Source organism: Leuresthes tenuis, unplaced genomic scaffold (genome assembly GCF_036924035.1).
Source record: "Leuresthes tenuis unplaced genomic scaffold, fLeuTen1.0.hap1 SCAF_18, whole genome shotgun sequence".
NCBI lineage: Eukaryota > Metazoa > Chordata > Actinopteri > Atheriniformes > Atherinopsidae > Leuresthes > Leuresthes tenuis.
The window spans coordinates 15,888,719-15,912,217 of record NW_027325372.1 but is presented as its reverse complement, the minus strand read 5'-3'; the positions used below and the strand labels follow the sequence as shown (position 1 = coordinate 15,912,217).

At 41.5% G+C, this 23,499-nt stretch overlaps 1 protein-coding gene across 1 annotated transcript in view; it reads right to left on the bottom strand.

Moving 5' to 3' along the window:
- Positions 1–363: 363 nt before the first annotated feature.
- Positions 364–23,499, bottom strand: part of vps50 (VPS50 EARP/GARPII complex subunit) — a 90,519-nt gene continuing 67,383 nt past the window's right edge. Inside the window, exons 23-28 of the mRNA XM_072370028.1 lie at positions 14,066–14,214; positions 10,992–11,088; positions 10,260–10,418; positions 6,623–6,744; positions 3,041–3,230; positions 364–2,895 (exon numbers count right to left, since the gene is read on the bottom strand). Of these exons, the coding sequence (XP_072226129.1) occupies positions 2,776–2,895; positions 3,041–3,230; positions 6,623–6,744; positions 10,260–10,418; positions 10,992–11,088; positions 14,066–14,214 (837 nt within the window). The 3' untranslated portion in view covers positions 364–2,775. The remainder of the gene's footprint in view (positions 2,896–3,040; positions 3,231–6,622; positions 6,745–10,259; positions 10,419–10,991; positions 11,089–14,065; positions 14,215–23,499) is intronic.

Genomic DNA, 23,499 nt, shown 5'->3' with positions numbered 1-23,499 from the left:
GTATTATTATTATTATTTACTGTAAAGCCAGTAAAGCAAAGATGTGCCCCCTCCAAGTCAGATGCTGTGGGGACGAGCGTGTTGCAGACAGTAGTGAAACTTTCACTTGTCTGAAAAAGAAAAAAAAGGAAAGGTTAGGCTTAATATTTGTGTTACAGCCCTCTTTGGAGAGATGTGCACACAAATCATAGGATCAACTTCTGCTCAGTAAGCGAGGTTTTTATAAAGGAGAAATATTCCGCTTACTTTTACTCATACAGAGTGAAAATTGAACTACTTAAGCTGCAGAGGCACAGATCTCTAAAAGGTCAAATATCCTATGTTCATATCAGCCTAGACAAAGTGACACATACAGTCAACATGTGTTTGTTAGTGTGTTTATTGTGTTAGAAACATCCTGGTTCTACCTACAGTTCCAACACTCATCAAAGATTTTAACTATAGTGCACTTGACTGTCTACATTGTTTGACAATTTAAATAGTTGTATCTGATTCAGGAGTTACAAGAGAGGCGTTAAATGACAGCACGCTACCAGCAGTCGTCATATTAAAAAAACAACAAAAAAAGACAAGACACAAGGCGAGAAATAAATAGACATCGCTCAAAACATTCACATTTACAGTATTTTTCCTGCAGATATATCAAAGCTGTATCAAAACCTGTAACTTCACGTGTCGTTTTTGTTTTTTTTCTCTACTGGTCAGCCCAGGCTGAACTTATGAAAACAGTTAAATGGAGGTTCCCAAAAACCAAAGGACAAAAGGAGAAAAAAATCTTTTGTTTTGTTCTTTCTTTTGCTGGTGCGAGATTAATTTATATGATGGAGAAATCTTAAACATTAAAGTCACATGAGAATCATTCATCAAGTTACAGCCACTTTATTTCTATTTTTCCACCTTAACTAGTGATTCAAAGGGGGTTAATTAATGTTGTATAACCATCATTATGATTAGGGAAATGTGTAATCTACATGGCTAATTTCATCCAAGATTTTCTCTTATACAAGAACTCAAAAATGAGTCAAAACACACAAAAAAAGTGCTTTGTGTACTCTTTGTCTAAAATAATTATTGCTTAAAAAAAAAAAGCAATGGAAATATAACGCTAGAATTTGTTCTGCCGCTTTAGAATAAAAAGGCAGTTTTACAGAGAGGATTGGGTCATGCTTAGAATGTGCATTTACGGGATTTTCGAAGGGCTACTTAGAATGGTTATTTACAGAAAAAAAGAAGAACCGTCTACAGAAAATGTACGAAAGTATGGAAGCATGTTTATCGCGACAAATTAAATTATACAACATCTCATCATGTTTAAACATAAAATTCCAAGAAATGCAATGTTTATACACTTGAATGCACTTCTAAAAAATAAACTGGGGAAGTTTTATGTTCATTATGTTATGTTTTTTCAGTTTTTTCAACCTCATTCACTTATATATTATATGTTTTCCTTCAACACTTACTTATATCAAATATACTACGCAAAATTTGACATTTTTATTGGCCGGTTGGTTCCAAACCTGATAAGCTGGACAGACGCCCACAAACAATTCAGCAAGGTAAAAGAACGAATGGAGAACTGGAAAACTGTCAATCTGACCAAAGATCTGTGAGGATGGCTGTGAATACATCATTTAATGGTGGCTTTATGATTTAGATTATATGCGATGGGCATAATAACTTAACTCTTGGTTAAGTTAACTAACTCCAAAGTACCCACAAACCTACCAAACGGATTAAAAAAATGTAGCAAAAAGGTCAAAGTTTTTCACAAAGACTTCCAAAAACTCCTCACGGGGCGATAAAACAATTCCCTCCTCAGATATGACAGGTGCCAGACAAATGCAGCTGGCGCGGATATCATTTGTCAGTGTTAATGCCAGCCACAGCGAGTTATATTACTTTCAGGATCATCATCTTTATATTAGATTTATCTTATTTGTGAACAAAACAAAAAACAACACAGAGAAGCAGAGAATCCAGTCAGGCACAGAAAAACACCCTGAAGCCAGACAATATACAGCAAGCTTACAGTACGAGCCGAAATAATAAGTCATTAAAGTGAACAATGACGCCAATCCAGTGTCTCTCCATGAGTGAACACGTTCAGATAAAGGGGCACAACTAACAAAGTTTGCTCACCGGAGAAGCGCTATCGTCTGCGTGGCTGAAATCGTTCTGCAAATCAAATTTAGCAACTTTTACATTTTCACTCGTTGAAGGTAGGCGTCGAGTCAGATATTGAGCTCGTTTGTGGGGGAGGGGGTAAAAAAAACAAAACACAGAATGTCATAAAGAGCTTCAAAGTCAAGCGACACATCACAATGACGTCCGTTGCTGGATCCTTTATTTGTTGGAGTTTATGTGGGAAAAGAAACTAAATCACGGAGGAGATGGAAGTCCTTTAGGCAGCGAACAACTTGCAGAATAATCTAATAAGTTTGCCAGTGTGAGTATGAAAACAGGAGAGCATGCTTGAGTGCTTGTCACAGAGAGAATTCAACAAGCAGCCGTTTACAGTTTTGACCATGTAAAGACACGATTGATATATAATCACCAACTGGCTAACATGAATATTACATTTATTTGTTTCTAAGTGCAGCTCTACCACCGTCTGTACTGTACAGCATGTTGAACACAGCATTTCTCCTTTAAATTAAGACCTTCCAGCTAAGCTTGGCTCCACTTCACATGGGTTCGTCTCTTTAGAGGTTTCCATCTTTAAGGGCAGGTTTCCATCCCAGGTGGGGGGGGGGGCTTGATCCGTTCACAATTCTATCTCTTGGGTCTGTCAATGTCATCGATGGCTGCTAGAAGTTTCTGACGAGCCTTCTTGTTTATATGTGAACCCAGACAAACGTTCACCAAGTTGGCTAGCTGCTTCATGGAGTATTCCTACAGAAACACACACAGGGTCAGTCAGAACATCATGTCTTTTAAGGAATTTAACTTTCACAGAAATGCAGATGTTCACATTTCAGCCCAGCTGCCGAACACCTGGACACATCCTCTTATTTACGAGCCGGCTTCACATTCTCACCCGGTGGTTCTTGATAAACTGCTCCATATCATTCTCAGTCAGGTAATAGGCCTTGATGTAGGTCTCAACAAACTCCTTGTCGGGGATGGGTCGCAGGTCCGTCAGCTTTTCCAGCTTCATCAGGAACTGTTGGAAGTCCAGCTGCATCAGGGCCCGGCCCTCGTTGCTGCATTTCTTCACGTTTGCGTAGCTACAGTGGAGGACAGAGAGGCAGGGAGAGAAGAGCACTGCTCTAAGCATTTGGGTAGGAAATGACTGGAGGGCAAATAAAGTCAGTCATTTTTCATTTGGGTGGACATAGGTGTCTGATCGGGGGGGTTATGTTTCACAACACACGGCGTCCACTCATGAATACTCAAACCTAATATCTGCACCCTCGACAAATCTAAAATTCACACCCCTCTGATGAAAAAGAAATGACAAGTCTTCAAACCTGGACTGTTGCTGCTTTATTAGCCTACATAAGCACACTGTCTGCCTGTCCTGAGTGCTATTAATATAAAGTGCTATCCCCCCACAGCACTTTTTCTTTCTGTACCTCTATGCCTGCACGGACTAGTGGTTTTCCTTCTATGTAGCTTTCTTGCACTTGCTACAGCCCCCCCCCCCCTTCCCTGTTAATCTGTAATGCAAAAGAAGATGTGTTTTGACTACTACTATGACAATGTTTTATTTACCCTTGGAGTCAAAATGGTACAAGTGGGAGGGAATCATAATTCTGCTAAAAACTCGAGTAGAAAAGTTGGGTAAAATTTATTGGTTCACTGATGAGAATTAAACAGAAGACTTCTGTGAATAAACTATCTTCTGACAGTAACTGAGGAGAATTTGGCAACTTTAAGAACAAGGTGGACAATATATCTCGCCACGTCCCTCCCACTCTGTTGCGCCTCAGTTCTGCTTGCTGAGTCCTTCCCTGCTCGTCATTCAAACAAAACTAGTAACCAGTAACCACGGCAACTAAAGAAGAGGCAGTGATTGAAGCCCGTCAGAGACTCCCACTTGTAGTTCTCACTCAGTCCTGACGGATTTTAGCTGATCAAGTTAGAAGCTCATGTGTACCAGGCAAGATCTTGTTACAATTTCATCAAACGTCTCAAAAAAAGTACTGCTTTAAAATTCTAAGCTTTAGCTTGGACACAGAAGTCCTTGCAACTGATGAGATTTGGCACAAACCAGAACTGCAATGGCGATGTCCTTTACAAAACAGTGTTATTGGTTTAGCATTTAATATAACCTCCAATTACATTTGAAAAAACTAAATAAATAAAAAATCTGTTTGAAGACCAGTTGAGTGACAGTATGTGCAAATCCAATGCAGTTTCCTGCAGTTCAATAAAACAAAAGTTGCATATTAATTTTGTGTTCTTGAAGATGCTTATTCCTAACAAAAAAAAAAAAAAAAAAAAAGAAAGACTTGATTGGACCACCAACTGAACACCAACCAGAAAATGTAAGTTCATTTCCCATCTGACCCATTTCATTCGGTTCAACTTCACTTTTCTTTCCTTTCTTTGTTTGGTTCTGCTTGCGCTCCTTTGTTGCTTGCCTTAATGGATTGTCTACCATATTTCAGAAATCTCCTTGTACTGACTTTTTGAGTAGATTCCTTTGAAAGTCACAATGCGTTTATAAATCAAGATAATTAAGAAATAAAAATTAACAAAGTGAATGGACATTTGTGCCCATTTCAACGAGAGTTTTTTCGTTTTGTGCCTCTTTCATGAGTCATGGCTGGTGAGTGTATGTGTGTGTGTGTGTGTGTGGGACCGTTGTCTTCCACAGTGAAAGTGACGTCTCCGGTGTATTAACACCCCACACAGCACAGACAGGTGTGCTCTCTCTGTCACACTTTAGCTTTCCTCTGTTCAGTTTTCATTTTCTGCCTCGCCCTCTCTCTTTCATCACCTCTCGCTGTCATCCTCGCCCTCTCTTCCTCTTTTGCTTGTCAGGGCTGTCGGAGTTTGGTGCTGGGTGTTTAAGTTCCAGCACAGAATGCGAACATAACCCTTTTTGTGTGTCACAAAAGGGGAGACGAGTCCTGGATAGGAGAGGCGGAGGAAGTCGGAGCACAAACAAACAACCACGACCACCATATCCTGGTGTACCAGTGAGGTGGGAAGAGTGTGTGTGTGTGTGTGTGTGTGTGCATCAGCCTGTTTATGTCTGTGGAGGGAGTGTACTCAGAAAACCAAACAGGCTGCAGAAATCTGCAACAGCAGCTCAAAGTGGCCGAGCAGCACAGGCTTAATGGGCCCATTTGCTCATTGGAAAGGGTTCAAAAGTTCTCTTAAGCAATGAGAACAAAAGTCCGCAGCCAATGTGCAGTGAGGTAAACGTTTTCCCTTTTCTCAGTTGATAAGGGCCAGCCTTCCACCTACAAGTAACATCAATTGTTTGCCCTGCTTCTTAAAACACAGCACAAAACCCCAAAGGGAGCTTTTCTCTTTTTCACCAAAACCATTTTCTGTGGCTGCAATCCCACAACCCAGCGGTCCATGACACCTTCAGCAACAAACACCAGCATCCCTCTTCTTGCTTCCGTTAAAAACGTGTGAAACCTCAAGACAATTAGCAGCTGTTAATTCGTCTTTTTGCCACCACCCAGCCGTACTGACTCAGTGTTCACACGAGCCTGTCTGATCGGAGGGATTCATCGCACCTTCCATCTAAAACCCTACTTCACACATACGCTCTACATATGGCTGGCAAGTAACGAGATGGTGGGGGTGCAAGCGCTAAAAGAAAGAAAAAAAACCCAAAAAACAATAACGTCAAAACTAACAACGCTGTAACGTGCCGTCACCCTTCACAACCCATATCTCTCGCTTTCAAGGGAGAAAGTGGTGAAATGCATTACAAGGGATGTGTCAAGAGCATGATGCTGTTTGTGTGAGTGTCCCCCGTCTGGCTGCTCCCTGATGGGCGTTTGGTGGAACTTAAAAGATGTGCCTGGCACAGATGGTTGTCAGCATGAGGAGGGGAGGAGATGGCAGGAGTTTAGAGAGTCTCAAGCACTGCGAGTGTTTCCACTGGGTCACTGTGTTTGTTGACGAGGTTTGAAGCAGATTTTTCCTTTGGATTTCACGTGGCGTAAAGTCAAATAAAAAAAAAAAGGCCAAAGGGGAGGAAAACAAATCTTTCGAGTGTGGGACCTCAAATCACTGCGATGAAATAAGTAAGACATGCCGGTCTGGTATCTGCACATAACAGACTTAATGACTGTTTACAGCATGACTGTAACCAGAGAGCAAAACAGAGTCAGTGGAGAACAATCAAAACCAGGGGAAACAGAACACATTTTGCTTGGAAAGCAAATAATTAACTCTCTTAAAATGTAAACTGACCAATCTTATTGTTTTTTTGTGCTCCCCCCACAGCATCATGTCAGAGACAATTCCAAGAAAGTAATAGGAAAACATGTCCCAGGATGAAATGTTTCTTTCATTTCACCCCCCACGTTCAATAATAATCAACAATCAGTGTAAAAAAAAAAGCCATCTCTGGCCAGAGCTTCACATAAGTGACCCGAGGCGTCACATGTCCTCCTTATGCTGAAGGGCTGCGTTCTCGCTTTCTTACCCCTCGACAAGAGTCCTGTTGGCCAAGCGGATGCAGTGTTCCCAGAGGACATTGGAGACGGGCAGGGGGATGCGCACATGCCTGGAAACATCGTCCAGCCGCTTGTTAAACTGCTCAAACTCCTGCAAAAGCGGCACAGAGAGCAAAAGTGAACACACTTAGTAACATACAAAAATACAGTAACATATCTGTCTTTATGAAAGGTTTTTTTCTTTTCTAATCTAAGATACCAGATTTATCTGGATAGGTGTTATAAAACCCCCTCAAGCTGTGAGCTGAACAGTTCAGTTATTGAACTGTGAGGAATATACTGCTACTGCTTCCTTTTTTTCCCCCAACATGCAGGGTAAAAATAGAGCAGATCAATCGATCGGGAATTATTTTTCACCACAGTACGGCATCTAGAGAACTGGATTATTGTACAAAAAGTTTACAAATTGTGTGTAAAAACAAATAGTTTGTGCTTGAATGAAGTCTGCTGTCAGGTTTGGCAAAAATCTAATAATAAATGCAAAATGCACCTAATAATACCATAACAGTACAGCAACTTAAAAGGTCTATTTGTGGGTGAACTTAAGTATTTTCAGTCACATTGTAACACCAAGCATGAATCACTTTTATAGATCTGGTTAGAATTGGCCTCATAATGCTTAACCTTGACCTGTCCAGCATCATGGCGAGCAGAGCAGCAACCTGAATATCACGTAGTGCCAAACACATTTGCTTTGCCACGGGAGGCTTTATGAATGATAAAGCTCCCCTTGATGCCCATGTACTGCCTATTCATCTATTTTTGTTCAAATACCTTGCACACATCAATGCAGAGAAAAAAGAAAGAGAAACAAGATGGAGATACAAAGAAATCATATGAGAAGATGATGAGACAAAACATTAAGAGGAAATATCCTAAAGTAAGATGTCGGCTGCGGGACCCAAACATCACAACGCCATCCACCCGCCACAGAATGCGTGCTGTGTTTTGATGCCCCTCGTTTGTAGCCTCTCTCACGTCAGGTTGTTCAATTATGGATGAAATTGTACAATTATGACATTTTATGTCAGTGAAACAGTACACGAGCAGAGTCGATAGATGTGATGGATTTTCAGCGAAGCAGGTGGATTTCCAGGGTTCGCACGCTCGCAGATGTGTCTTTAATTCAAGTCGCATCGAATTTTAAAAAAAGGAGGGGGGGGGGCCTGGATTTTAAGCCAGCAACTCCCATTCGTTTGGCACACAAATACGAACTGTCCCTCATTCACAAACAATCTCCCAATGATTTCTCACCCGACATATTTGTCAATGAAGTCACTCTGATGCTTCTACATTTTCTTGCCACTTTATATGCAAATTAAGTGCCATTGTGAAATGACAGCTATCAAACCTGAAGTCATGAATAAAATATCTGCGAACACAGCCCACTCTTTCCAGTCAGGGCACCATAACACGACGCATATGTGTGAGGAGCGTCTGACAAGTTTACGGGGGAGGCCATTAGCACTTGATGGGGGGAAAAGTACATGTTAGCTGTTATGTTCTTCATGTCGGTCCATCAGCTGGACCGATTTGACACAGATAGGAATTTTAAACCAGGCAACTGAGACCGATTTCCTTTGCAGGCAGTTTGCATCATAAACGAAATGAGTTAAGCCAAACTGCTGAACAGCCGGTGCCGCACAAAGATTCATCGAGTCATCTGGGACCCAGAAACGTTGGGTTTGTGTTTTTCCTTTTTTAAAAGCAAACAGCGTTTAACTGCAACTGTGTGTGCGTTCATTTATCTATTCAACATCTGTGATTTTTATGTGCGAGTGAACCAACAGCTGCGTAAACTGATGCGCACACAATACGAAGCTTTGTGTTGACTCGGCGCTGGTCTGCTCATGATTTCACACCACAGCGAGCCCCTTCGGGCCTTTCTGGCTCCGGCCATCAGGAACAAACAAACTAGTGCAGTGTATCGGCCAGTGTATCATTCGTTCTCTTCATAGCTGAATGACAAGATTAATCGTTTTGTTATTCATAGAAGAATCTGAGTCTATAGATAACTGCTCGCTTTCTGTATTTGAGACTTTTATGGTCGAGTCAAAACTAGAAAACTGAGATAAACTTTTACAAGAAGCAGGAACAGTAACATCACCATGGATACAGCGAGTTAGCCTTTGGGTAGAAACATGAGCAACCGAATCACTGATTCACTCATTGCGCTAAAAGTAATCACTTCATCACCTTAATGCCGAAGGAAAGTTAAAAAAAAAAGTAAAAGTGATATGAAAGCGAAGGGTTCTCCTGTTAACATCCCAGCACATACATACGATGGGTTGTACTGTGCTGTAGACCAAGCCCCTTTTCTCTCCACGTTTACATGTTGATCATCATCTTCTGAGCTTTTATTTCCCATCACTAACTAACTTTTTCATTTAAAATTGGACTAATAATGATATTCTTGATCAGATTTTGGATTCTCCATTAAAAAAAAGTGGAAAAAGCGGACGACACGTGGATTGTGTGTCCCTTTGCCCTCCATGCAAAATTCATGATGTGGAAGGCGGCCAGCATGCATAAAGACACACGTTTAAAGAAAAGCTTTCTCATTTAAAAAAGAAAAAGCAAAAAAACCTCTGGGACCGATGAGCTCAGATGTCCTCTCAACCATAAATTATTCACCACATCTCAAATAATTTACGTTGACGGGTCTCCGAATAAACCTACAGCCAGGAACGAAGATTGAACTTCCGCCATGTAGAAGCGATTCTGATTCAGGTGTTTGGCAATTATATCTCCAGTAAACCCGAGCAACAGTTGCTGCAGCAGTGCCCCGGGCCTCGTCTCCGCACCCAGTGGCAGAACGGAGCACAAAAAGAGAAAAATGTAGCAGTGACCAGTTTCCAGCTGCTCTGAAAACTTTAAAGATGCACGAGTTAATATCGTTACATTAACAGGGTATCACACCGCTCCAGACTGCAACCATTACCTTAAGAGAGCGCCTACATTCTATTAATAAGAAATAAATGCGAGAATGGAGAGCTAAAGCGAGTTTCATTTTCTTGGCGCACCATCATCCAACGCGGCTTGGCTTGCATTCTGGAACCATCGGTTCTTTTTTCAAAACTAGTTTGCAGATTCGACCTGAAACTTATAACACAGAACAATCAAACTACGCAAAAGCAGCCAGGTGCTTCAGCTCTGCAGGGGCCGATGCGCTGATGGATCTCTGAGGCCGGCCAAGGTCAGCAGGGGAGGCTGAATTTGCATTGAAATTAAATTACTTTATTTAAAAAAAAAAAAAGGACAATTTTCAGAAATAACAATGTGCCGGTTCATCATTTTAAAACTAAGTTATCTATTTATTCATCAAAGCTTTTGTCAGTAATGCAGCTAAGAGGGAGGAATCTAAATATTCTGATGGTGATTGAAGCAGTGCTCCTGACTGAAGCAGTTTTGTAAGATTATCAGTTTAGAAGCACTGGTTCAACGAGTGCAAAAAGTTAGCTGACGCTCTGAATCCTTGATGACGCAACTGCAAAAGGACACAGATAATCACAGTCTGACACTGCGGTTTAGGTCAGGATGCTTTACAGCCTTTCATATAAGACTTCACAATATAAACAGTGAAATCTAACACTAATGGATTGTTACCTTCAACAGAACGTCCACATATATGTTGTGCTGTGACATTATCTCTCTGATGTCCCATTTAACTCCGGCCATCATGAGCAGCATTTGTTCATAGTCGATGGCCTTTGCTGCCACGATCCAGTAGATCGGTTTTCGCAGCTCGCTGGCCGTGGACACCGTCTGCAAGTGGAAAGGGAGAATAAATGTATGACAATATATGTTCTGCAGAAGTGCACCGTGTTAGACACGCTCCTTAATGTTATGTAGCGTTGAGAAGGACAAGAAGTCAAGGTCTCCTCTGAGATGAAGGCATTGTGCAAATAATGTAATGTTATTACATATAGAAGGAGAGGTTGCTGTAAAGTTTGCTTGTGTGAACTCATAGGACATGACATTCATCTGGTGTTAAAAGGAAACAGACCTGCACCTCTACTGAAACATGCCAAATGTCAGAAGGAGAAAGAAAGGGAGAAAACAAAGAAAACACAGAGCTGTTTGCGTAGCTCTAAGTAACAGAAGTGAATTCTAAGTTGATGTCAAACACCAGATGTAACAACAAAAGGAATACTTTTGCAAAGGGAACAATGACAAATGATAAAAATGACGTCATTTCATTTTAGACTCCGTAATGATGAAATCTTTGATGTTTGGAACAACCCTGGCTATAAGAGATGGCGATGGTGTGAGGTCACTGCGTATAATCAGAACAGTTTGTTTCAGTCGGAGGTACAAATACATCAAAGAATACAATACCTGGGAATAAAACTGTTGGAGGAACGGTTTCTTGGCTGCGGGCATCATCGTATCCAAGTGGGACTGCAGGGATTCAAACTGCTCAGCCAGAAACACGCTGAAAAGAAAAATCAATCATCATGTTTGTGGTACAAAAGCTTGTTTTATCGTTTCAACGTGTTTTATCGCGTAGATCAGACATGTTAGATTCCATGACTTGACTTCTGTGCTGATGTCATGAGGCTTTAGCCTCAGTGATGCGCTCTTACACGCTTGGAGAAAATCTATTATTTTCTGTTCCAGCAGTCCAAATTTCAACCCGTGTTTATTACAGCTTAATGTAACAGATAATTAAGTTGAACACACTCTAATGTGTTCACCGCATACATCCACTGTTCTAAAACCGACCTCGCACCATATACTCGAAGCATTACTTATGTCCGACGTATCACATTGCAGTGAATGGATCTGTGAAAATAAAGAGATCGATCGAAACAGCAGAGTGAGAAATATGGAGGAAAAATAAATTAATAAATGAATGCAGACAGAACTAACAGCCCTGTTCCACCAGCTCTGACCAAACAAAGCCCTTTTGACTGGGCTGATCGAATGCTCTGAAGCTGAAGAAAAAGGGCAGGCGTTTAGAGCTATCTGGACTTTAACACAGTGGAGAAAGGTTCATATAATGGATTTCACCGCTGTTCCAGGTTAAAGGCAAAGATTCAAAAAATGCACTTCACATGAAGAAAACCACGTTAGACTCTGAATGGCTTTACACACCAAGTACTGGCCAACGGGAGCGGATCTGCTTTGAATTCATTGAGAAACGACGCTGAACAGCAACGTCCTCAGAAAGTGAAGCAGAGCAGCAATGATGAAGTGTATGAAAAATGTGTAGTTAGGATGGACATTTATTTTAGTTTCCAGTGATAGCCAGACCGATCCCTCAAATATTCAGCCACAAGACCTGTTTATGCAGTTGGATCAATGAGTATTTAGATAGTGACACAATTATTGAAAGTTCCTCTCTTTTATATTTTTTTTGGAACAAAAACAACAAACTGAGCACTTGGGGATGGTCTTTTTTTTTTTTAATATTCTCTAATAACAACACATAACTCTTGGCTGTAGTGTTCACAAGTGTCACGTTGATGACTTCTTTATTTGCGGCTGATAATAAAATAGATGAGCTCGCTGCCGACCGCAGTGACCATCTGCGGGGGAAGCCAAACAGAAGTCTTGACACTGAATGCTACGTTTAATGGCAATAACTGCACTCTGGAGAGCATGTGTTGTTTTCACGGAGCAGAGGAAATCACATTTACGCTAAGCTGGAACACCTTGTATTTACCGCACCCTAGCATAGCGCAGTGTGTGTGTGTGTGTTGGTGGGCGGGAACAAACGCACCCAGCAGTTCACAGTTATGTCATCATGTCAGGACAAATGCAACAACCAGAACAACAGCTACAGGGTAGAACAACAGCAAGATGATCTGTTCTTCGTCCCGTCATCCTTGACTTTTACTCAGAGGTTACTCTGATGTTAATATTTGTCCACTTTAACGCTGAACATCTCATGTTTGTGCTGATTAAAATGGCATATGAAGATGATGATGATGTCGAGGGGTTCTTTCTAAGCCTTCTAAACAACAAAAAAACAACCTTTTCGTACCCTGAATAAACCAGCTTCAATCTCCTTGGAGAATCTTTTGTTTTCTAATGTTGCCTAAGACACATCTTCACCTCTGCCCTTTAGCTCTTTCACATTTGTATTTCTTAAGAGCTCGTTGGGTGCCTGGAGTACACACACACACAAATGTTTTGGGCGAGGATATGAGGCCCATGCTTTGTAGTCTTTCATTATTAAGCTGTTGTTGCAAGCGGCAGGCCTCTCAGGGTTTAAGGGCTGTCAGCACCGATGATAGCTTGACCTAATTATGTATGAGGGTGGCATTGTGTAGTGTTTGTAGATGTAAGAAGCAAAGACAGAGATGGAGAGAGACCTCACAGGCTAAACGAGACGGGGAAAATAAATCTGTTGGGGAGGAGCGATTGTATCAGTTTAAAATAAGGACAAGATAAAATGAAAAGAGGCGGGAATTCTTTTCTCTGGTAGGCCTTGTGTCCACATAGAGCTTTTTTTTTTTTTCCTCCCCAGAGATCCAGGGCTTAAATGAATGGAGAGCATATACAGTTGCCTCGAGGAAAACCTCTGCACCCAGAGTCATTTTTCACAGCCCTCCACCTTTTTCTCTGCAGCTGCTCCAAGTTCAATATCTCTCAACTCTTCGTGCCGTCATGGCTGCTTCTCTTTGAGCAGAAACTGTCACCCAAGTAACCGGGAAAACACAAGAGAAACTTGCTCTCGTGTCTGCCTATCCCGAGTGGTCGGCCATGACATGACACAAAGAACAGACCCTTCGCAGGAGCAGATCAGCCAGATATGGAAGGTTGACGGGAAAATTCATAATGTGATGGCAAAGAAGCTCAAACAGCTTATTAAAATGAAAATGACCAGCGGTCTGTTTTGCAGATAACACAGAAACCCTGTTGGGTTAATAATCACCCTGAACTCTCCGAAACTGTCACTTAAAACTCTCCCTCGTTTAACTTAAAACAGGCTCGGAACTGGGCTTCTTCTGATAGCAGCATTCGCACATGACTGTGATATTCATCGCGCTGCCGTCTCCGACAGACTGCGCCAGTCCTCTCTCTGCTCCACGGCTGTCAGATTGAGCTGTGACAAGCTCATCCATCGACGGTATGAGGGCGAGCGTCCTCCGTTTAGTGCTCATGGTGGAATGAATAAACAATCTAAATAAATAGTAGACTGACAAACAGATAACACAAAGCGAAAGGGTGAAACTATCTGATCAAAAACGGCAGTTAAAGGGAGCTCGCACAGTGTATTCTCACACACATGACGCATAACACACTCTTTGTAAAACTGCCTGATGAGAGAGAGTCGTGAGAACCAGCTTCTTTGACTTTATCGGACAGCATACTCTGATGAGGACAACTGCTGAGTTATAACGGCCAGGACCACACAAGTGTCTGTATGTAAGCAGTTCCACTGTTGAGCAGCGTCCACTTACAGAGACTCTGTGGCCACCACTCTCTGTGCCAGTCCATAGAGAGACCCGCTGTTAGTAAGGACCACCATTTGGCTGAGGTGGGGGCTGGGCACCTTCTCCTTTCGGTCCTCTGCAGGGGCGTGGACTCCTGCATTCTCCCCCACAGGATCCTGAAAGAAAGACGAGCAAGTTAGCTTGCTGAGCCAGAAACGCTGAAAATTCACATGTATTCTTTGAAGGAATGCATGTGAATGCATTTGCGTGATCGCATCAAGCAAGAGGACAAATTAAAACAAACAATTATGAACTAATGAGCACTGATATTTAATTTAGCTCTATTGAACAAACCAGCCCTTCACTCTTTGATCATATTTCTTTCAAGTTGAAATTCTGGAGGCCATTTCATTAGAAGTACCATCATCTATAATGAATCAACTTCATTCAGCCATTTACAAAGCCTTTATTCATGCCTGTGTACCTTAATCATTACTTCCATGCTCATGTCTATCAGTGTTTGGGTCTAAATGTGCGTTTTCAACTAGATTCTTCACTTCACAGTCCCTCGCAGTCATTGGATTGCTAATGGTGTACAGAGATTTCATCCTCTGGATAGGTTCATTTTGTTCAAAGATTAGTTGCAACCTGATGACTTCATGAATTGTTAATAAAGGCAGTCAAACACTTGATCATGTGTTCGTCGGAGTTAACAAATGAACGTGAACTCGGAGCCGTAGGAGCAGCAGTGACAGACGTGAGCCGCAACTAAAATATGGGCACGTGGGTGTGAGCGCGCTCGGGCACTTAAACAACTGGAGCTACATCCGTTGTCCAAAGGGAACTTTCCTTCGGAAACACGATTAACACGTTCTTTTTCATGGTTACTGTTCATTGGAGCAGTTGGACGAGCCGCTGTGCTATAGCACCGCTCCACAGTTACTTTTCACAGTTAACCTGTCCCAACAACAATGTAAATGTGAGCTTGTGAATCTGAAATTCAGTCAGTTTTTGTGGAACTCCGTTGCACCCGAAGCGCACGTGCTCTAAAATCCTGCTGAGCAAACGCTCCTCACACACTTTTATCTGCATTTATCTCCTTTCACTCCAATACCACCTCTCCGTCACGCAAGCCTTCTGTCCGTTCATTTGGAAAAAAACAACTGAAACAGACTAAGTCCCTTCATATCGATCATGAGAATCTGCATCTGCATAAAAACCCATTAAGATTTCACGCCGCAGGCCAGATCACCCTATCGTTTCAATAAAACATGACTTGGTGCCATAATATCACATTGGTACACCGAATTTTCACTCTGCAGCTTCAAAGATCTCTTTAACAGCCCGTGGCACATCCATAGCAAATCACACAGGTAATTAACAAATTGTGGGGATTAATGCTGCGCCATATCACCCACTTACATAATGCAGTTCAGTGTAATCTGGACCAAGAATACCTGTGCAAAAGATTTTCTAACCGAGACAGCACCAAGCGAGGAGGAGGAGGAGACAAGCGATCGAGCTACTGAGGTGTAAATCAAAGCGTGACATAATAAAAAAAACAAATGGTTACAGCGCTCTGAATTAATCCAAAAAACTGACAACAGCAATATCAAAACATCTGTGATAAACGGCCCGCATGACACCAGTTTACAGCTCCGAAAGTAAGATTTAAAGTTCATTCGCAGAGAGCAGGAGAAAAAAAAAGGCGGAGGATGTAACATTTTTGTTTTAAATGATGACATCTTGCGCGCCCCGCAAACAGCCAACCGTTCACAGAAACACTCCAGCAGCAACAATCCAGCGCACAAGACGCAATAAAGAATGCAGAGTGAGGAGCTCTGCAGACAGTTTATGACTCAGACCTGCTGCTCTCTTCTCCTGTGCCATGACTGAAACCTTTCCGGGACCTCTCACTTCTCTCGAGTGTTGCAGAAAACTTTATCTGGAGAAAAATAAGCCTTCGCATAAAAGCTCCTTCTAACATCACTCTGGAGATGCAAGCATCTCATGGCAAAGAGTTGTTAGGACTGAGAACGTTGAGAATAAGAAAGCAAGATATAAAACTTAACTGGACACCTCTGTACACAAATGTGGAGACTTTCTTTACTTTGGCGAGAGGCTGCGGAGCGTCCATCAAAGTTTGCGCACTTTGGCGCGTGTTCAGCTGATCACGCTGAGACGGAGGCTATTTCTGAACTCAGGGAAAGGGGAGGAACAGCTGTAGCTCCGAGTTAAAGCTTTACATTTTTTTTATCCAAATTCCAACTTGACAGCCCTGATGTTTGTTTGCTTTCTCAAGCGTTAAGTTATGCGAGTATGTTGCATGAGTTAAACAACCCTGCTGCCACTTTTTTTTTTTTTTCTAAACGGCCCTGCTTTTTATTAAGATTGTTGTTTTGGAGATAAAAACCGAATGCCGGAAAACAACATGCTGAACGCATAAAGAAAAAGAGGAGATTTATGGTAAGTTCACCGTTACACGTTCCAAATCTAATTCACTCTGGTAAAGTTCCTGCTTCTTTCATCCCATTGTCACACATAGAGATCTGTTCAAAGAGCGCCATTATCCAAAGCACTGAGGGATTTAAATCCACTTCAGACATTTATAAAGACGTCTGCTAAGTCACTAAAAACCAGAACGTATAAAAGTCACGAGAAAGAGGCCTTCTTTTCAACATCTAACATGACAAACGTGCTGTGGTTATGGAGCTCATCCAGAGAACCCATTACCACCAACTTCTAACAACAACAAATGATGCAAGTTTTGGAAAATGATTGAACAAACAGAAAAAAAAATAAAAGGCTGTAAAGCAGTGGCTGGTGGCCATTTGTGTGGCTGACGTGCAAAGTGACCTGAAAGTTGCACGATAGCAAGTAAATATTTCAGACAGAGCAGCGTTTGTACTGCTTTTTTGTGAAATGTGCCACAATCCTCTTAATATCTTACCCAAAGCCCACCGATGATGCTGATGGAGAAAGCATTACTGTGTGCCCACGAGAGGAAATAACTCCACAAGTGTGCAAGGCCACAAGTTAATGAGACATGAAGACGTGACACCTGTGGCTGTTGTTTACTGAGCCATCATCATACCTAAGGCAAGGATGAAGTGGATTCAATCTATTCCATTTCATTGTGAACTTAATTGTAAAGCCATCCTGCAGTCTCTTGTGGTAATGCACGGTGTCAGCGTTGATAAAAGACGCGGTGTACAGCCGACATTATGCAAACATCTGGCGAGTCGTTAATTTCACCAACTAGGAGCCGGAGGAGAATACCGACACTAAAATGAAGAACAATGCGTCTCTTTAGAAAGATCATAGAAAGGCGTTTTTTTGTTCATGGCTTTCACAGCATGATGTTTGCAGGCATAACAACGTACGACTGCAGTCATTTATTGCAGCAACAACATGAACAGCCGCCTCACACTTTCCTCGTGCTGTTTAATGTTATGCTGCAAGTCTTGATCACTGAATCATAAAGCTGTGACCGTGACTTAATGTCTCATTCCTGCACCTTATTACCTCTTGGCTCCAACTTATGTTACTCATATGCCCTATGAAGTCACGGTCCCGTGTTATTCACGTGGCCAGCTGGAGCTCTGTTCTCTCAAATGTGCTGCCGCTAAAAAGAAAAGCTATTTTTGACCGGTTTCCTCCTTAAGATCTGCTGAGACCGCCGTGCTTGCAGATGACACAAAAAGGGCACCTAGAGGGATTTTCAGCACGCAGCGGCAAACTATCATAAGAGAAAAGAAATGCCTCTACACGTGAAAGTCGGAATTCAAAGGTGCCCAAAAGGGAGGAAGCAGATAGTCTCATAGTTTAAGAAAAAAGAAACAACCTTCTTAGATGTCTCCTCTCAGCGGGCTCTACCACAGCTGAGCACACATGGGCTTCTCTCCGAAGTTTCTTGTCTTTACGACAATACAAAGCTCCCTTTAATGGCGTTTTTACACCAGCTTACATAGAAATATCACGCAAAACTGAAGCAAACTTATGGAATTTTTCAGAAACGAAACTGCGCATGTTTCCGTTCGCTGGTTCGGAGCTAATAATTCTGAATTTATGTCACCATGGAAACAAACCTGTTGCGTTTGCCATACACTTTAGAAAAACGGGGAGCATAATAATTGCAGTCTGTATTTTTTATTTATTTATTTTTTTCTCAATGGTTGTTAATATTCTTCCATTTTTAGCTTGGCCGCAACATGTTTATTTTAAGAAGATTTATTTTAAGAAGTTTATTTTAAGAAGAGAACATTTGCTCTTTATCAGAACTTATTTGGTAAAGCTGTCCTTCTACTTCTAGTCTTTTGAGTTTCAAATCTTAAAAGAAAAAAAGACAAAAACCACCTTAAGTGTGCATAACAATGTTTTTGTGAGATTCAGAGCATGTTTGTTGGATTGTGCCATTTCTATGAGGGTTTTATAATAAAAAAATTAAAAAGGAATGGGCATATGACCATTACCTTCACTCACTTATCAAAATTATGCACACAGCTGTACATTCTGCTTTCATCCCATCAGTTCAATTAAGCTTCATCTGTGTTTGTCTGGCATTACAGCAAAGTCTGCTTTGGTCTTATATGATGCTTGACCGTCCTGCGAAAATGCAAGCTCCGGGAAACGAGAGTTAAGGGTGAAAAGCTGCATTTTTCTTTTCAAAATGCATGCAACTCTGCAGGGGCCCTTCAGGCAAAAGGAAAAGGCTGTCTGGAAATGTAAAGTATGAAAAAAGGGGAAAAAAAAAACCCAACCAACAGCTGTGACATTTAGGATTTCATACAATGTCTTTATTTCAACTCTGCAGAAAGAGAGCGTAAACATGCTCTTAGGTGGTGGGGGGGGGGGTGATTTACACCGCTGCTTGTACTAACCTCAGCAAGGTTCTGTCTCTTCGACGTTCCTGAATGAAATGTGATGCAACCTTAGCGAGCTGCCAACTGTCGTTGAACGCTTACAAGGGCAAACTGAATGTGACCGTAACTGATAGCATTAACAGAAAATCGTGCTTGCCTTTTTAGTGGTCCTGAATTTTTTCAAAGAACTTCGGGGGATAAACATGGAAATCACGTTGGATACGATAAAATTGAACCTCGCTTGTTAATTTGATGGATACAAGTGTGTCATAAAGTTCAGGCCAATCAGCCGAGTCCCCCGAGATTAGAAAGTTTATCTTTTCCCATAAATTGATTGATGCAACAGGAGAGATTGCACATCTTCATTTTTCTTAATCTTGTGCCAGTTGTTTTTTTTATTATTTTTGTAGATAGCTCGTGTGTTTATTTTGAAACGGATCATTCCACTGGCGCATTCACGTGTCTGGACTCTGTCTACTGCGGCGACGTCGGCCCACAATACACTACAGCTGGTGGAACCCTTAGATTCACCAGAAAACTAAATCAAATCGATTCAGCCCTACGCATCACCTTTTCGTGATCGCCGTGGACATAACCGTCGAGTAACTGCAGCGTAACTCGTTGTTTTTTGTTGTTTTTTTTATCCTCAAAGATAACACGGCGCAAGCACTTGTTTTCACTTTCTTCTGACAATCGATCAAAATGACAGATGGCATAAGTGAGACAAAAGTAAACCATGTGCTTTCTGCGTTGCCATGTGCGCGCAAAAGAATGCCATATTGGATAAATTAAGAGCCTGCGATTTTTCAAAGCCATAAGGGGGCCGAAGAAGGAGGGATGAGGAAGACCGTTCCAAAAAGCTTGACTTATAGCGAAGAGGTCTCCCTTCATTTGATTTAAATCCTGCAGCTGCCGCAGATATCTTGAGGGAGTTTACATTTTTCTCCTCCGTCCAGATGAAAGAAATATTAAAGCTGCACTTTCGCAGCAAAAAGCAGACTGCAGACAACACACAAAAAGATCATTCGTTCACCATTACATTTGCTATCTGCAGTGTTACTAAATACGTTAAAGACAACATGGAGAAAGTTGCTTCATTATTTCGTTTCCTGTTCAAGAAACAGAAACGCATGTGGAAATAAATGAGTGTTTATGAGCTGGACTGAGTTTCTAGTAAAAGTCATGAATTACTCCTTTCGGGGGGGGGAGAAAAGTATCAAATGCACCCAGGTATGGGATAACTGTTCTACAGTGAAACGCTTTCAAATTGCTTGAGCAGTCCCAGTGTCGGAGCCAAAGGCTGGGTACAAACTGTTCACTCAGAAAATATTCACTAATCACACAGCCTTTCTGAGGCAAAAAAAATTCAAACTGTCAGAGGAAGCTGTCTGTCTGCTTAGCTGACATCAGTTTGGCAGCTGATGGGAACGACAATATGTCTGCTTTCGTTTCTCACTCTGGAGACGGCCACCTCAGTGCTCCCGCGGAAATTATCGTCAAGGTCGACTGGAGAAGAACTAGAGAATGAAAGAAATAGTCTGGTGAAACTATTCCCATTATAAGTTGGAAATTAGGAAACATCACTGAACTCTATGGATTCAAATACAATAGACTCATTTTAAAACATTGTCAGATGCTTCGTGTTGTGTTTTTTGTAGGAGGTGAGACGGCTCCATGAAGCGCTAAAGGAAGAACGCGAGCTCCTCAAAAGGACCACAAGACAAGTCAAGAAAAAGGGTGAAGAAGAAGAAGAGTGAAGAAGCATGGCCGAGCGCTTGTGATGCTTTTGGAGGCAGCATGAAGGAGCAGATGGCTCGCAAAGACGAAACATGGAGGCAGAAAGTGCACTTGTTGGAGAAACAAAGACTCGCTCTGTGCGAGATTGTTTCAAATGGAGGAAGAAGACAAGCCAGGCACAAGGAGAAAAAATACAAAAAACAAATCAAACTTCACATTTTAAAGGAGCAACAACCTGCAGGCAGCTCCCTGAGCTTTACGGTTTACTGCAGAAGCTCGAGTTTAACCAAGAACCGAGCAGCTAGAGAAGAAAGCTCCAGAAAACCGAGAGAACAAAAGGAAAGAGAAAAATTACAAGTAAATATCATAAAATAATCTTTAAAAAAAAGGAATAAAAGAAAATACTCATACAAAGGGGAAAGACAAAGGTGGAGAGACAACATAAGAGTCCCCAACTATGCCTTACCATTTCCTCCACCCTTTTCTCTTCCACCCTTATCCCATTAGGACAGGGCTACAGGTGGTTACCCTGTCTCTAAGCCTTAGCACCCGTCTCTGTAACCAATATATTCTTTTTAAAAAAAGGTTATCCATTAACCTGATCTAGTCTTTCAAATCTGCCTTGCGTACATCTTACGGTTTCCATGGAGATTACACTCACCTCTTTTTAGGACCAGATTAGACAAGACAAGGATCTCCATCAAGCTTTAAATAAGTCACTTGTTTTCAGTTAGACAGTTAGGAGTGAACTACTGAGGGAGTCTCTCTTTCCGGTTTGTTCAGAACTCATTCAGCTATTTCCATGAGTCTCAGCACCCCGGGGGTTTCAGTCAGGACTGATATCAGCTCGCTCGACTCTGACAACAGAAGGGAGCAGAAAGTAAAATATGATCTGGGTGATACTCTCAATGAATTTTGTCAAAAGCCCCTTCATCTCTGACTTGGGGTGTAGGTCGTTTCGGTGAAACAACGTTTCAGATAATAATCCCTGTTTGAGTAGAGAAATTCTGCTGAGGTGCACAGGACTTTGTGGAAAACACTGCCAGAGGAGTAGAGGTAAGTTTTGTCTACTTTGGCTTTAACAGAGTGAAACACCTGCACAGCAGAATTAAAACATACGAGCTACGGTGTCCTTACTGAAGCTATTTTTTTTTGGATGCAAGACACGATGAGACAAAGTGGCTGCAGTATTATACAGTAAGAGAAAACACAGCAACAACTAATTAACTTCTGTTTCATGGTGAAAAACACAATTTGCACAGTTTAGCTTCAGGAAGGTCTTCACATAAGTGAAGTGAACTAAATTGTTGATCTCATGAAATCAGTTGGAGGCAAATCTGACACCTTGAAGTGGCAGAATAAACTCAAAGTTATTGTTGGGTTATAGGTTTTCTAAGGGTGCCGTTAAACCAGCTTTGCAATTCTCACCATATCTGACGTGACTTCACAGGCACCTTTAGGCCCCTATAAAAAGACTCACTTAATTTTATTTTATTTAAGGGGGTAATGAGTGGCGCATTTTCCGTTTTTGATGAAAAAATAAAATACGTAACTGCCTTAAACACGTTGTTTAAGACCGGCAGTATAAGGTTTTAGCACAGAGTGTCTATTCATTACTCACAGTTTCCTGGTCATGGGCAGAAAAAGAAACAAATTAAAGGTTTGACAGATGCAGGATTAACATGAGCACAGTATTAGTGGCTGAGAGCCGGAGTGAGTTTCAGATGAAAGTTGGCTGAATCGTTTCCTCTTTGAAAAAAAATAAAATAAAAAAAATTTAAAAAAACCACATTGTGTGCATCCAGATGAGAGATAACTGTTTTATAGTGAAAGGGTTACAAAATGCACGTGCTGCATTTGTCACAGCAGTCTCAGTGTCAGAGCCAAAGGCTGCTTTGACAAACCGCTCACTGACAAGATATTCACAAATCACACAGCTTTTCAGATTTTCCTTAACAAACTCTCAGAGGCAGGTTCCTGTCTATTCAACAGGCATCAATTTGGCAGGCGAATGGTGAGAAATGATGCTTGCTTTTATTTCTCACTGTGAAAGACATCCACCTCAGCGCTCTTATACAAAAAGTCCTCCAATGATTTCTGATAAATACCCAAGAAACGTGGACAAAAGGAGAGGATGGAGCGCTACAGCGAGCCCTGACAAACAAGAGAAGCAAAGTGTTGTCGGGAGAGTTTGTAACAATGACCAAAGGCATTTCAACTCCTATGAATGAAGCAAATGTATCTGACTAATGTGAAAACTCCTCTCAGAAACGCCGTATTTGAATGGCATCCAAAAAAAGGCACACTTAGCTTTTTAGATAGATGTGTAATAAAAGAACCGACTCGATATCAACCATGAAAACAAGACTCAAGCCTGTTAATTCCATAAGAATCCCATACTGTCAGCTGCTACAGTTCGTGCTTGGTTTGTCCTTTATTTCAATTCAAGCACAAATTAAATGGCGCCACACCAGAGGCAGCCTGCTGCAGTACACTCATATAACCTCCCTCCAGGGATTAACAAAGCATTATTGGATTGAATCTTTGCCGTCTCTGACCGGCACCAGCCCCAAAGTGTCAAAGAGAGTCTAAATTAAAAGGCTAAAAAGAGCAGATAAATGACTGAGCTAATTAAAACGCTTAAAGAAAAAGAAAAATGGAAAACTCAAAAACTAATCAAAACCAAATTCATATTTCAGGTTTCAGCATTCATTTATTTCTAAACTGATTCCAACAGTGTATTTGTCCTATTTTGTGTGGATCCCTTTTTCAACTGAACTATTTATTCATGGGGTCCAACTTTAACTTCTCTAAAACACAGAAATCCTTTTCCATCAGGTGGCAGACCTCTGCGTGGGAAAT